This window comes from Zalophus californianus, chromosome 6 (assembly GCF_009762305.2).
Source record: "Zalophus californianus isolate mZalCal1 chromosome 6, mZalCal1.pri.v2, whole genome shotgun sequence".
Lineage (NCBI taxonomy): Eukaryota > Metazoa > Chordata > Mammalia > Carnivora > Otariidae > Zalophus > Zalophus californianus.
The window spans coordinates 57,706,952-57,722,018 of record NC_045600.1 but is presented as its reverse complement, the minus strand read 5'-3'; the positions used below and the strand labels follow the sequence as shown (position 1 = coordinate 57,722,018).

Below are 15,067 nucleotides of genomic sequence, written 5' to 3'. Positions count from 1 at the left end.
TTTTATTTTATTTATTTATTTTTTAAAAGATTTTATTTATTTATTTGACAGAGAGAGACACAGCGAGAGATGCAGCACAAGCAGGGAGGAGTGGGAGAGGGAGAAGCAGACTTCCCGCTGAGCAGGGAGCCCTATGCGGGACTTGAACCCAGGACCGTGGGATCATGACCTGAGCCAAAGGCAGATACTTAACTACTGAGCCACCCAGGCGCGCCATGGATAATCCTTTTTATTTTATTTATTTCTTTATTTTAGGATTTTTTTTAAAGATTTTATTTATTTATTTGAGAGAGAGAGAATGAAAGATAGGAGCACGAGAGGGAAGAGGGTCAGAGGGAGAAGCAGACTCCCCGCTGAGCAGGGAGCCCGATGCGGGACTCGATCCCGGGACTCCAGGATCATGACCTGAGCCGAAGGCAGTTGCTTAACCAACTGAGCCACCCAGGCGCCCTGGATAATCCTTTTTAAATGAAGGTTCTCAAAAGATGTGCATATATATTTTCATTCTAAATTTGAACTCAGGTATATTATCATTTAAAGGTATAAATCATTTAAATATTTAATATGTAGCAAAAAATCAGAAAAATCAGGAATATTTTATTTAAATCTCTATCAGCCTTATTACACTGAAATGCAAAATAAACCTTATATTTTCCCTAATGATCATATTATCAGTTGGATAATATAAAGTTTTTCTCTGCTACTATAAATTTATGACTTCTGTAAAAAAAGCAGTGATAAGATTTATAATTTCTTGAGTTCCTTCTCAGAAATTTATGGCACTCACTGAAGAATTACGTGAATTTCATGAGAGCATCAAATTAAGGAAACATGTATAATTTTGCTTTTGCCAGACATGTTCATAGCATAGGAATGAAATCCAAAACTATAATTTACTATTGATTTTAATTTGATTTCTCAGCACAACTTTATGCTGTTATTGGGTCTGAAAGAGGAAATAAGCATATACCTGTGTATACTCATGGAAGCATGTATTTTACTAACAGTTGAATGAGAATATCTTGAAGTTTTTTACTTTTATATTCTACTTACAATACGTACTGAGCCAACATAAACATACAAAATGTTATTTTAATGCTGTCAATCTTTGCTTAATTGCTAAAATAACTTAAATAATGATGTTAAGAATATAGTTTGAGGGGCGCCTGGGTGGCTTAGTCAGTTAAGCGGCTGCCTTCAGCTCAGGTCATGGTCCTGGGGTCCTGGGATCGAGCCCCACGTCTGGCTCCCTGCTTAGTGGAGAGACTGCTTCTCCCTCTCCCTCTGCCTGCTGCTCTGCCTACTTGTGCTCTCTAACTCTCTGTCAAATAAATAAATAAAATCTTTAAAAGAAAAAAAGAATATAGTGTGAACTTACATTATCTATATTTGTTTTACACAACACACTTTAATAAATTAGTAAATAATGTACTTTATAATATAAAACATCTTGTAATTACTAGCCAATTAAAGATTGCTCTCAATCATTCAAAATTTTCACTTGATATAAAAGATGTATCTGATTTTAGGATTTAAGAAGCTTCTATTTATTCATTGTTTCTTCTAATATACCTACTGGATAATATGCTATATAATAATATACTGGAGATGGGATGAAGGGGGAAACAAAGATTGACTTTGAAATTAACAAAGCTGCAAGAGAGTGGGAAAAGTACAATACCTGACATTTGATTGGTACCTTGTCAGTTTCAAATTTGTTTCAAATACCCTAAGCCTATGGGTATCTTTCTGTGCAAATGGCTAATACAGTTTCTTTGGAAGTGAGTGGTTCTTCCATCTTTGGAGCAATCTCATTTAAAGTTTGAGAGAGGCAGTGCGTGGGTGGCTCAGTGGGTTAAGGTCTGACTTCAGCTTGGGTCATGATCTCAGGGTCCTGAGTTTGAGCCCCATGTCAGGCTTTGCACTCAACAGGGAGTCTGCTCCCTCTTTCTCTGCCCCTACCCCTCTCATGCTTGCATGCTCTCTCTCTTAAAATAAATAGATAAAATTAAAAAAAAAAAGTTTGAGTCATAATGGCTTTTCTATTTAATAGTACATACTGGCAAATATGTGTTGTAGATATGCACGATCCAGTGGACTAGATTGCAGAACTTGGAAATTGATTGCTGTAAGTTTTAATATTGCCTTTCTTTGTGTAACTGGCTCAGTTTGTTCTACCTATTAAATAGAATAGGTGGTTATGTAGGATATGATTACATCGCTTACAACAACTACTGTGGATATTGGTGATTACAGCAACCAGCAGAGTTGTTATGGGAAAGTATCCAGGCGAGGTGATCATTGAAATAGCTACTGATCATCCTAAATTTTTCCATTTGCAACTTATCCCCAACAGGTGGTGAAACAGTATTTTCCAATCTGAAGATTCATTTGAAGGTGGCTTTTGCCACCTGCTCATAGTAGTTCAAATAATTTTTTGTATCAAGTCCCCGAATGGAAGTATCATGTTGAGTCCCTCTAAAGTTTGATTCTGAGTTCTCAAAAGAGATTTGCTTTCATTGTTTTATTTCTTAATTGCTATGCCTCTGAATCGATTTGTGTTTTTTGTCCCTTCAGTATTGTAAAGCAAGTCTTGTGTTAAAAGCCCTGTGTTATAGTGTCATGATGTTGTAGTGTCTTACTGGTTTTTTAATAAATCCTTTTGTATAAAAAAAGGGTAGGCTGTAGATACTGTAAATAATATTGGTCATTTGACTCTTTCTGGTTCTCTAACAGATAAAGTAGGAATAATCTGTCTTACCAATTTTCTTGAATGGCAGGGATATATATTTTTGCAATGGCATTTAAATATTACACTTTCTTGGGTAATAAATGTTTCTAAGAGGAATGAAATCCTGTAGAGAGCTATTTAATGTCTTGCTCTTAGTCATAGGCTTATATAGCACAACAGAGTTGTTGACAGTTATGTTAGTTTTTTTTTTTAATTTAATTTATTTATTTATTTGAGAGAGAGAGCACGAGAGGGGAGAGGGTCAGAGGGAGAAGCAGACTCCCCACTGAGCAGGGAGCCTGATGCGGGACTCGATCCCGGGACTCCAGGATCATGACCTGAGCCGAAGGCAGTCGCTTAACCAACTGAGCCACCCAGGCGCCCCTATGTTAGTTTTTTTTACAAAGATTTTTATTTATTGAGAGAGAAAGAGAGAGAGAGAGAATGGTAGAGAGAGAGCATGAGAGGGAAGAAGGTCAGAGGGAGAAGCAGACTCCCCGCTGAGCAGGGAGCCCAATGTGGGACTCCATCCTGGGACTCCAGGATCATGACCTGAGCCAAAGGCAGTCGCTTAACCGACTGAGCCACCCAGGCGCCCTATGTTAGTTTTTTTAAAATAGTTTTTAGGACAAAAAGGCAATGTAGAGAATAGAATTGTATACAGTTTTAAAAATTCTTCCTTGGTAAAAGAATAAAGAAAAGGCATTGTGTAGACTGAATAATGGCCATTCAAAGATGTTCATGTCTTAATTCCCAGACCCTGTGACTATGTTACTTGACATGGCAAAAAGGACCTGCAGATATGATTAAATTAAACATCCTGAGATGGAGAGAGTATCCTTGTGGGCCCATTTTGTTAAAGGTGGAAGGAAGGAGGGTCAGAGTAAGGGAGAGGTTAAAAGATGCTGCAGTGTTATCTTTGAAAATGAAAGAAGGGGCCATGAGCTAAGGGATGTAGGTGGCCTCCAGAAGGCAGAAAAGGCAAGGAAATAGATTCTCCTCTAGAGTCTACAGAAGGAACACAGCCTTGCCAACACCTTGGTTTTGGGACTTTTGATCTCCAGAACTCTAAGAGAATATATCTGTATTGTTTAAGTCACTAAATGTGTGGTAATTTATTACATTAGCAGTAGGAACTAATGCAGGCTGCAATTTATTTTTTAGTGGATTCTTTCCATAAAAAAGTATCACAATAACCACAAAAATTCAAAGAATGGCCTGCCTAGAAAACAAAAGGGAAGCCCACAACAAAGCAAGTATTAAATGAACTCCAGGGGTGCCTGGGTGGTTCATTTGGTTGTGTCCAACTCTTGGTTTCTGCTCAGGTCATGATCTCATGGATTGTGGGATTGAGCCCTACATGGTGCCCCATGTGGAGCCCTGTGTGGGGCTCCCCGCTCAGGAGGGAGTCTGCTTGAAGATTCCCTCCCTCTGCCTTTCCCCCAGTGCACACATGTGCTCTTTCTCTCTCTCTTTAAAATAAATAAATAAATCTTTAAAAAAAAACCCGAACATTTCTAATTTTATTTGCAGATATGGCTTCTAAAATAGAGTCACCCAGGAGAATTCATAAAGAAGTACATTTCAAAACTCCATCTTCTAAAAATAATGATGAAAAATCAAAAACATCACTAGGTACTGAAGGATCTACTCAGGCGGAAATAGACAGATCTGTGGAAAATACCCTGCCAAATAGTCAAACAGTTTCAACTGATTACTTTTTGTCTTCTCAAGAAGGTAAAAAAAAAAGTTATTTGTTTTCTAATGCAGCAATTAAGGAAGAAATTAGATTCAAAAGTTACATCACACTGTTAACTTATTTTTATTTATACATTGACAGAAGATGCTTCTGAGTATCAGATTCTGAAATATTTATTTCAAATTGACATTTGTGATTTCTTGAATTCTGCATGTTCATCAATTATAGTTCTTACAGAAAGGGTAAGTTGACCTTTTAAATCTTTTGCAATAATTTTACCTACTTTTCTAAATATAGGAATAGTTGAAAATGATGTTTGAGTGAATCCTCCCTATGCAAATGTTACATAATGTTTCTCTTTCCATAAAATCTTGCCTGTACGATTTCTCTTACATGAACATTTTGTTGCATGGATATTGTTAAGGATTTTTTTAAAAAGATTTTATTTATTCATTCGAGACACAGCTTTAGAGAGAGCAAGAGCATGAGCAGGGGGAGAGGCAGAGGGAGGGGGAGAAGCAGACTCCCTGCTGAGTCAGGAGCCTGATGTGGGGCTTGATCCCAGGATCCTGGGATCGTGACCTGAACTGAAGGCAGACACTTAACCATCTGAGCCATCCAGGTGCCGCTGAAGGATTTTTTTTTTTTAACCTTTCCTTAAGTTTTGTTGATCTTCAGCATTTTTTTTTTCCTGTTTTCTTCCCTTTTTTTCATATCAGGGAAAAGTAGGCTAAATGAGTTAACTTTGAAATGATATGAGCCAAAATGAATCTTAAGCACATCTTATTAGTATCTGAATGACAGCTGTGATCTCAAAATGGTGTATTGTGAGAATCCTACAAAAGCAACTAATATCTCAAAATTTAACCAAGTCATAGCTAAAATTCCAAAATCTGTCCACTTTTTATTGTAAATCCTATTAAATCCTATCTCATTTATTGTAAATGAGATATTGCCAAGGACTTAGCTATAGTGCTTTACATAGAAGGCCTTTTACAAATGTTATTTCCTTTTCTCATCTACTGCTAACATATAAATAATTGAAGAAGCACTTTTATCTTCTTACATTTTAAGATGAAATTTACCAGTGGCTGCTTTAAGGAGCTTACTCTAGTTGGAGGACACAGGTAAAAAAAAAGCAGTAGTTATAATACAGTGCTGTAATAGCCATAGGATGCTACTAATAGACTGATCAGCTTACTGATGCCCTAGAAGACTGACTGGAAGTGGTAGGTAGAGATGGTGGGGAAGAGGGGCCTGGGAAAGTGTCTCAGAGGAGATCATACTTACCTTGAAGGAAGAGGAGGAGTTGGCCAGACAAAGAAAGGATCGGAATTCTAGGTGGAGGAGAGACCATTTTTAAAAGTAAAGAAGTGGGAGAGATCAAGGCATTTTTGGTGAACTATAACCAATTCAGTTTGACTGAATATAGGATGATAATGAAGATTATACAGGGATTGAATCAAGAATAGCTTCGAATGTTATAATAGGAAGTTGAACTCTATCTTGTAGATAATGGGGTGCTAGTGAAGAATTTTAAGCAGGGAGTAAAATGAAAAAGTTTCATTTATAAAGTCTGTCTGTCAATATTATCAAATAAGGATTTAACAGGTAAAGACCAAAGGCAGGTCTGGTCAAGAAGTTATTGCATTAGTTTAGGAAATAAATGGTGAAGGTCTAAATCAGGGTATATAAACTCAAATGAAATGAATGAAGCATAGGTAAAGATGAGAATTGTAACCAACAGAGTGTGTATGCTTTCTCCAAAGGATGTAGCTACTATTTACCTTTAGCCTGGTTTTGCCAGATCTTTTGATATTTCAAGAAAAGTTGGAAATCTGGATATTTTGTGTGAAATCTCTTGATTTTGAATGCCGGCAAATATTCAGATTAAAAAGAAATACCATACAGGTCAGACAAAATGTTCTGTGGATCAAGTTTGGCCCCCTAGCCACCTTTTTTAACCTTTGGTCTAATAGCTGATGGTGGTTGTTAAAATGATTGGAAGGACAAACTAGACAGATCTTTTGCAGATAGAATTCATTGGATTTAATGATTGATTGAATGTAGCATAGAGAGGAAGATAGAAGAGTGTGGATAACTTACCAGGTTTCTAGCTTGGGTGACCAGGTAGATGGTGGTGACTGTGATAAGAGTCTGTGAAAACTGGGCTTCATAATATATATCATTTTGCTTTCAGAGACTTCCTCTTCACTTTATTTCTTTGCTAAGGTTCTAGAGAGTTGATATTACCTGGCAAATAAGCCCAGAGAAGTGATTAACTTACCCTGTATGATTTGTTCTTAAAGACACTGATTAAAACACTATATCAAAAACTAATGATGTAATGTATGGTGATTAACATAACAATAAAAATTAAAAAAAAATAAAAGCCTTAAGACAAAAAAAAAACCCAAAAAAACTTTACTTAGAAATCTGCTCCATCATAGGAGAAAATAAAAACCAGTAAGAATGATGATTATAAAGTCATAATAAAACTTTCAACTCCCCATGGAATTAGTTGTATACTGGTATGTCCTACTGACACATCCCTCCCCTGTCAACCCTTCCCCCACAAATTATACTAGTGAAGTTACTAAATTTAAAAAAAATAATAATTTATTAATCAGTATGCCACATTCACCTCTCATATAAAGTGCTTATTTAATAAAGGCTATGAAGTATGTTTATTTTTGTGGACTCAGTAAATACGGTCAAACACATTTTACTTTAACCATTTTGGTTGAAATTTTTTAGACATGGGAATATTGAATTTAAATTTATGGTAATTATCTTGTGACCTTGGAAAGTTACTTATTCTGGAGGGCAGTTTCAGGTTTAAAACTCTAATATCAAAAGCTGAGACTAGATGACAGGCTGCTGGTCAAAATTGACTTGTGCATTGTTTAAAAAATTAAGAACCGGTTACCAACATTTAAAAGGTGAGTTCATAACAAAGATCTGAATTTCTGGGTTCTCTCGAAAAAGTAGAAGACTGTAATATATAGTCTCCCATTTTCATATGGCAACCAAGAAGCTCAAGGAATAGTACTTGTATTGAATAGACATGAATTCTTCATCTCCCTGCATTTAGTTCATCTGTATGGCCTCTATAGGGCTTTAAGTTCATAATGTTTGGACTAAATGTTCTGAAGAATTCCTGTCAGACCTAGAATTTTAAAATCTTAGTGCATCTACTAAGCTCCCATAATATAGCTTTGAATAGCTGCAGTAAATGGAAAATCTGAGCAATTTTCCAGTTAAATTTAGGTGAAAAGGTTTCCTTTTCTTCTGCCTAAATGTTTCAGGTAATTTTTTCTATTTGCTAGTAATTTCAGTTAGATTTTTATACAACATACTTTCTTTGAATTGTTTAAGAAATAGGAATTAATACTACTTTTTATCTACTTTATAATTGAAGAAGCTCTTTGAGTTCTAACATTTATCTATTCTTAATTAGAATGCTTCATTTATATATGGAATTAACAAAGGAAATTACCAGCTCTTGTTCAACAGGTAACTCCTGATTCAATATGTTCTGAGAACAACTCTTACATCACTAGTACAGAGAATGAAAGTGTGGCTCAGCATGTTTGGTTTTCTTCCAAAGGACTAGATCCTATAGCCCATGACATTGTTTAATTAAATGGGCGTAACTAGTACCTACAGCTTTGCAACAGGGCCCTTCATAAGGGAAATCAGTTTCTAGGTTGTGGACAAGGTTTACTGGTTAGCATGTTTCCAGTGTTCTTTGATGCCTCCTAGTAGCTGTCACTAAGAGCATTTGTTCTCCATTTCCCTTAAAGCAGGTCTATATAAGACAGCAAAATCCCATATCTACTTGAGAACAATCTTTGAATATCTTTTACATGGTAAAAGATATATGAATTGACTATAGAATATAACATTCAATTTTTATCAGTTATCAAATTCAGGATGTCTCTTTTCAATTGTAGATTTTTATGAGGGTAGTAATATATATGATATTTTAGAAAAAAAACATATTTAATCAGGAGTGACGGCCATGAAATTGGATTCTGTGTTGGTAGTCACAACTCCACCTACAGCACCCCTTTACTGCACAAGTGTCAAAACAGGATCACAATCTGTGTGGAAACAGGAGTGTATCAGATGTATGAGAATCTGAAATCTTTCTCAAGGATATGAGGTGCTTAGTAGAACTTTATTTACATGTTAAGATATTTTAACATGAACTTTTTAAAAAAATGGAACTGAACGATCTAGAGGAAGAGGTAAGTTTCTATATGACTAGTAAGTGTACAGAAGAGAAATTAGGTTTGAATTTGGCACTGAGTTGAAGTTTTACTGTGTTTTTATGGGGGAATCTTTTAGATTTTTAAAAATTTTCATTTATTATTTTGTATTTAATCTATGTTTTTAATATTTGGAATGGTAATTATTGAAAAATTGGAAAAGGGCACAGACTGCCTTAGGCAAAAGGATTAAAAAAAATGTTTTAGGTTATAAATAAGTCCTGAAAGCTGAAAATGATTCTAGCGTTTTCTGAAAATGTTCAGACATTGAAGAATTTTTTACCAATACAATCCTCTAATTGATATATACTGTTCTATGATTCTCTGAAATTTTAAATATAAAATTTTGGTTATGCTTCTGTTTTGACTTTAATAAGGTATTCACATAATATAATTTCAATACACACTGTCCAACATATAGGAATGTTGTGTAATACCTTAAAATTGAAGAAATATTAAGCAATTTCTGCTACGTTTTGATACTGATAGGTCCTGGAAACTGCAGGCTGATGTGGCAAAAGAGAGCACTTTAGAGTTTTAAACAACTAGGCCCCATTTTGGTCCTAAAAATCAACTGTTGTGAACTTGGGCCATTTTTTGATTCTTTTTGGCACAGTTGTTCTGTTGCTGCCAGCTTACATTAGGGAAATTTCCTAAGGATTTAAGATTTTGTTCAACTATTGAGTTCTCTTGGGTGATTTGTTTAGGAAGAAGTATTTGCTCCTTTTTGTGTTGCTTCACTGAGGACTTGTAGCAGGCCGAGTTTGTTGCGGATTATTACTACTGGCAAGGAAGCCTTCCGGGTTATCCTTTACACCTATGTCAGCTAAAAGTCTCCCAGGAACAAATCCAGCACTCCATACTTTATTCAGCAGACCTAAAAATAGGGTCCTAAATTTAGACAGCAAGGTGCTAGTTTTAGCTCCCCTTCTCAGGGGAGAACACCAGTCGCTCAAGCCAAGGTCCACCGGGGTTTGCTTTAGCGTTTGGCTAACTAGGAACTCGTGGAATTTAAGGCAGCTCTGCCTAGCAAGTGTCCAGGTAACAGGTAGAAGCGAGTAAATCCCTGCAAGCCTCCTCTGGGCGGAGGAGACCCGATCGATGTTCTCTTGCTTGGGAGAGGTTAAGCTTTGCCCAAACCACGGCTGACCCGCGACCCCTTCCTGTCCAGAGTCCAAAGTCCGGACGCGGTTGGCAGGACGCACAGGCCCTGCAGGCCATTTTCTGACTGGAATGAAGGCGGCGGCCGGTTTCCTTGAGCTGGCAGCGTCCCCCGGGGTACGCTGGGCTTCAGTGGGGTGCAGATAAACTCTTGACTGCGAGAGAAAAGCGCTGGGGGCCGGTGCGTGAGCTGGTGTCCACCCGTGGGTCGAGGGGCCGTGCCGCACTCACCCCGCGGGGCTCCACGCCCAGGGGGCCTCCAAGACGAGCCTCGCCGCTACCGCGGCCACCCGAAGTGAGGGGGCCCTGAGCCACTGCCCTAGTCTTCTGGGCTGTGCGGCCCACACCACAGCGCAGAGCCTGAGGCCCAATTCCACTGTCTCTGCCTCGAGCCCGTCGACTTCCAAGGGTGGTTGGCTTCCCCAAGTAGAGCGCCGGCCCCTTTAAGAACGCGAGGCAAGGACACGTCGCGCGAAGAAGGAGGGGAAAGTTACCGCGTCCCCGCGTCCCCGCCTCCCAGCCGAGGCCTGGCCGAAACCAAATCGGGGGGTGGGCGGTGAGGAGAGGGCAGGTCGCAGGTTCGTGCGGGACGGGCTTGGACCTTCGGATCTTCAGGACGTAGAGCATAACTAGGGGCGAGGCTCTCCGGGTGGGCATCATTGGACCCTTGAGGCCTGTCGGTGAGGCCTGTCGGTGCCGTTCCCTCCAGCAACCCCCCGCAGCCGGCTCCGCAGTGGTCTGCTCCGGTTGCCGGGTGCAGGTTTGGGTTCCGGACCGAACGCGGTGTGTTCTCTACTGATTGTTGTGGCTCCGCCAGGCCCTGGCTTCGGCCACTTCAGTTGAGGCAGCCTTGGCGCCATGGAGGGGCCCAGGACGGCCCCTCAGTCGTACTTGGGGCTGGTTCTGGAAAAGCTACGCAGGGTGAGTTCAGGCGCGATCAGGGTTAGTTGGCCCAGGGGTCGCAGGAGCCTCCTGGGGAAGGAAGCAGCAGACTTTGGCTTTGCGGTCTGAGCGGCCGTGGTTAGAGGTCCTGAAGCCAGTCCTCATCTGCTGTCGGGCTCCGGCCTCTGTCCGAGGCAGTAGCCACGTTCGTAGGCTGCTTGGGTGGTTTGTGTGTGTGTGTGTGTGTGTGTTTGTGTGTGGTGGAAGGGGACCTAGAGATCCGGAAGGTGAAGAGAGCGTTTGCCTAGCGGGATTTTGCAAAGGTGTGTTAAATGTTTCGGATTCCTGAAACGAATTAGCTTTTCCGTCATGTTATTCGTTTTGAACAGGGGTCAATGACACGTGGTTCTCCCGACTGTTGAGAAACTTGAGGACTGATCCTCGGAAATGAATTCTTTTTAGTGATGAAACTTCTCGTTGTCTTGAAAGGACACCTAAGCCTGGACGGGGAGTTGGGATTGTAATTCTGCATTTTCTTGTAATAAAGAATGCTCTTTGGAGATACTTTATCATAAGTGAGATTTTTCTTCTCTTCTTTCTGTGTGTTAATGTAAAAAGATCGTGCTGGTGTAAAATCTGGAGATACTGAACTCCCAGCGCTCAAGATGTCTAGTTTTTTTTTAAGGTCAGTTTATAACAGGTTGCATAGATTTTTTTCTCTTAAGTATTTATGTGTCTTTGTTGACACGTTTAGGGGTATTTATATCCCCGTGCTTTAAAATGTGTGCATTAAAAATCAAAAAGTCTTTTAAAATATTGGGTCAGTTATGAGGATTGTTTTCTTGTTACCTAAATTAAAAAGTACTGTTGTCATGGTATTCAATCATTCAACCAAGTGCATCTAGTGATTGTGTGTGTGTGTATGACAATTCTGTGAGAATTTAAATGGACTGAGTTTGGGCCACTGGTATCATGCTGTCTGTTAAGGGAGAGAAGACAAAAAAATAGTACAAAGTAGAAACTGATGAACTGCTTACCAAAGCATACACAAAAAGTGCTAGGGAAATTGAAGGGTGGGAGAGATTATATTTTCTTGAGTGTTTAGGAAAGCCTTTTCAAGCTAATGGAATAGTTTAAGCAGAGGGGACATGAAACAGCACTGTGTGTGAAGGGAACTCGGAACTGTTTTACTAGAATACAAAGTAGGCTCGGGGAATGACGTGCACAATGATACTTGTTGGAGGAATGACGTGCACAATGATACTTGTTGGAGACATAAGTAGATTCCAGTCGATGTAGGTGCTGGAGAGCATTTGAAGAATTTCAGTAGTTAGACTTTTGGTTTAAATAGCTTCCTGATGGTAGCATGTAGGTTAGATGTAAGGAAAACAAAACTAGAAATGGTGTAGGGGAGGGATGACAGAGTAGTCAAGTTAGGGGTAAAGAAGAGGGTGCTGGATGGGGAAGATATTTAGTAGCTAAGAGCTAAAATGGGTAGGATTTCACTGATTGGATGTGAAGGAATCCAGAATGACTGCCAGGTTTCTGGCTATGGCAACCTATTCATTCACAGAGATAGGGTTTATAGGAAGAGAAGCATATTGTGGAACAAGAGAGGATTTTAGATTGTACATATTTACTTTCCTTCGCTAAAAACTGCAATAATCAAAACTTAGTTTTTATAGGACTGTGAATGAAGAGACACATGGAGAGGGGTAGCCAGATTTTGCAGAACTGTTTCTAGTCCTATAAATGTATCTTTACCTGGATGATTTCTTTGCTAAAAACCACAGTGCTCACCAAATGGGTCTGGGGGCTAGGATGGCACAAGACTGTTCTGCTTTAAATTTTTTTTTTTAGTTTGAAAGATTAATTTATTTTTTATTAAACCATAATTCACATAAGATTCATCCCTTTTTAGTCTCCAATTCAGTTATTTTTCTTTGGATATTCACTATGTTGTGCAGCCATTGCAAGTCCAGAACATTTCCGTCACCCCAAAAAGAAACTCTGTACTTATTAGCAGTTATTCCCAATTTTCCCGTCTCTCCATCCCTTGACAACTAGTAGTCTACTTTCTGTCTCTATGAATTTTTCAATTCCAGATATTTCATGTAAATGGAATCATGTGATATGTGGCTGTTTGTCTAAGGCTTCTTTTACTTAGTATGCTTTCATGATTCACCCCAAGTAATAGTACTTCATTCCTTTTTATGTCTGAAAAATATTCCGTTGTATGGATATACCACATTTTGAATATCCATTCATAGTTAATGGACATTTGCATTGTTTTCACTCTTTTGGCTGTTATGAGTAATACTGCTATGGACATTCGTGTGTAAGTTTTTTGTGAATGTTTTCAGTTCTCTTGGATATATTCCTAGGAGTGGAATTACTGGGTCATATTTACCATATGTTTAACTTTTTGAGGAGTTGCCAAATTGTTTTCCACAGAGGTTGCAGCATTTTACATCCCCACCGGCAATTCAAGAGGGTTAAATTTTCCATATCCTCTCCAACACTTTTTTTTTTTTTATTAGCCACCTTAGTGAATGCAAAGTGGTATCCCATTGTGGTTTTGATTTCCATTCCTGTAATTTTAATGATGTTGAGCATCTGTACAATATGCTTGCTTATTCACCATTTGTGTATCTTCCTTGGAGAAATATCTATTCATTTGTTTTGCTCATTTAAAAAATTGGATTATTTGTCTTTTTATTGTTGAAGTCATAAGAGTTCTTTTATATATTCAGGATATTAGACCCTTACCAGATATATGGTTTGCAAATATTTTCTCTCATTCTGTGGGTTGTCTTTTCACTGTCTTGATGGTGACCTTTGAAGTATGAAGATTTTCAGTTTTGATGAAAACTATTTTTTTCTTTGGTCGTTTGTGCTTTTGGTGTCATATCTAAGAAACCATTGCTAAAAATAAGGTCACAAAGTTTTACAACTATGATTTCTTTTAAGAGTTTTAGCTCTTACCTTAGGGTCTGTAATCCATTTTTTAATTAATTTTTATATATGGTATGAGTATGGTATGAGTTCAGATTCATTCCTTTTCATGTGGGGATCCACTTGTCCCAGTAACATTTGTTGAAAAGATTATTCTTTCTCCATTGATTTGTTTTGGTACTGCTGTTCAAAATCAATTTACTATAAATTTAAGTTCCTTTCTGGATACTCATTTCTATTCCGTTGTTCATTTGCCTATCCTTAGGCCATTACTAAACTGTATTGATTATGATAGCTTTGCTGTAAGCTTTGAGATAGGAAAGTATGAGTAGTCCAAGCTTGCTTGCTTGCTTGCTTCCTTCCTTGTCTGTCTGTCTGTCTCTCTATGGCTATATAGCTATAGAGAAGGAAATGCTATACCTTGCATTTTTCCATGAATTTTGGGATCAGCCTGTTCATTTTTGCAAAAGAGGCAGTTGGAATATTGATAGGGAGTGCATTGATTCTGTAGATCACTTTGGGGGAGTATTGCCATCTTGACAATATTAAGTCTTCCAATCTATAAACATGGGACATCTTTCCATTTGTTTAGAACTTAAATTTATTTCAACAATGTTTTGTAGTTTTCCGAGTGTAAGGTTTGCACTTATTTTGTTAAACTTATTCCTAAGTCTTTTATTCTTTTTGATGCCTTGTAAATGGAAATGTTTTCTTTCTTTCTTTTTCTTTCTTTCTTTCTTTCTTTCTTTCTTTCTTTCTTTCTTTCTTTCTTTCTTTCTTTCTTTCTTTCTTTCTTTCTTTCTTTCTTTCTTCTTTCTTTCTTCTTTCTTTCTTTTTTCAGAGAGAGAGGGAGGAGGGGTGGCAGAGGGAGAAGGAGAGAGAGAATCTTAAGCAGGCGCCCCACACCCGGTGTGGAAAGCCCCATGTGGGGCTTGATCTCAGGGCCCTGATGAGATCATGATCCGAGCCAAAATCAAGAGTTGGATGCTTAACTGACTGAGCCACCCAGGCACCCCGATGGAAATGTTTTCTTAATTTCATTTTCACATTGCTCATTGTTATTGTATAGAAATAGAACTGATTTTTTCTGTATTGATTTTGTATTCTGCAGCTTTGCTGAGCTTGTTTATTAGCGCTAATAATTTCTTATTTAGAATTCTTATTTTAGAATTTTAGGCCTATTTAGGCTTTTCTGTATGTAAAATTATGTCATCTTCAAATGGAGATAGTTTTATTTTTTCCTTTCCAGTATAGGTGCCTTTTATTTTTTCTTGTCTAACTGCCCTGGCCAGAACCTCCAGTACAATGTTGAATGAATATGGAGAGAGTGGATATCCTTATCTTGTTCCTGATTTTAAGGTGAAA

At 38.3% G+C, this 15,067-nt stretch overlaps 1 protein-coding gene across 14 annotated transcripts in view; it reads left to right on the top strand.

The window, feature by feature from the left end:
* Nucleotides 1–15,067, top strand: part of MIA2 (MIA SH3 domain ER export factor 2) — a 91,682-nt gene that overhangs the window by 14,278 nt on the left and 62,337 nt on the right. For 5 of the 14 annotated variants that reach the window (XM_027570035.1, XM_027570034.1, XM_027570041.2 and 2 more), the window contains exons 5-6: nt 4,265–4,468; nt 4,572–4,672. In XM_027570035.1, coding sequence (XP_027425836.1) covers nt 4,265–4,468; nt 4,572–4,672 — 305 coding nt within the window. Of the gene's footprint in view, nt 1–4,264; nt 4,469–4,571; nt 4,673–8,544; nt 8,684–10,463; nt 10,787–11,136; nt 11,433–15,067 lie in introns of those variants that run through there. The other 9 variants (XM_027570044.1, XM_027570038.1, XM_035727947.1 and 6 more) reach the window with 7 other exon arrangements.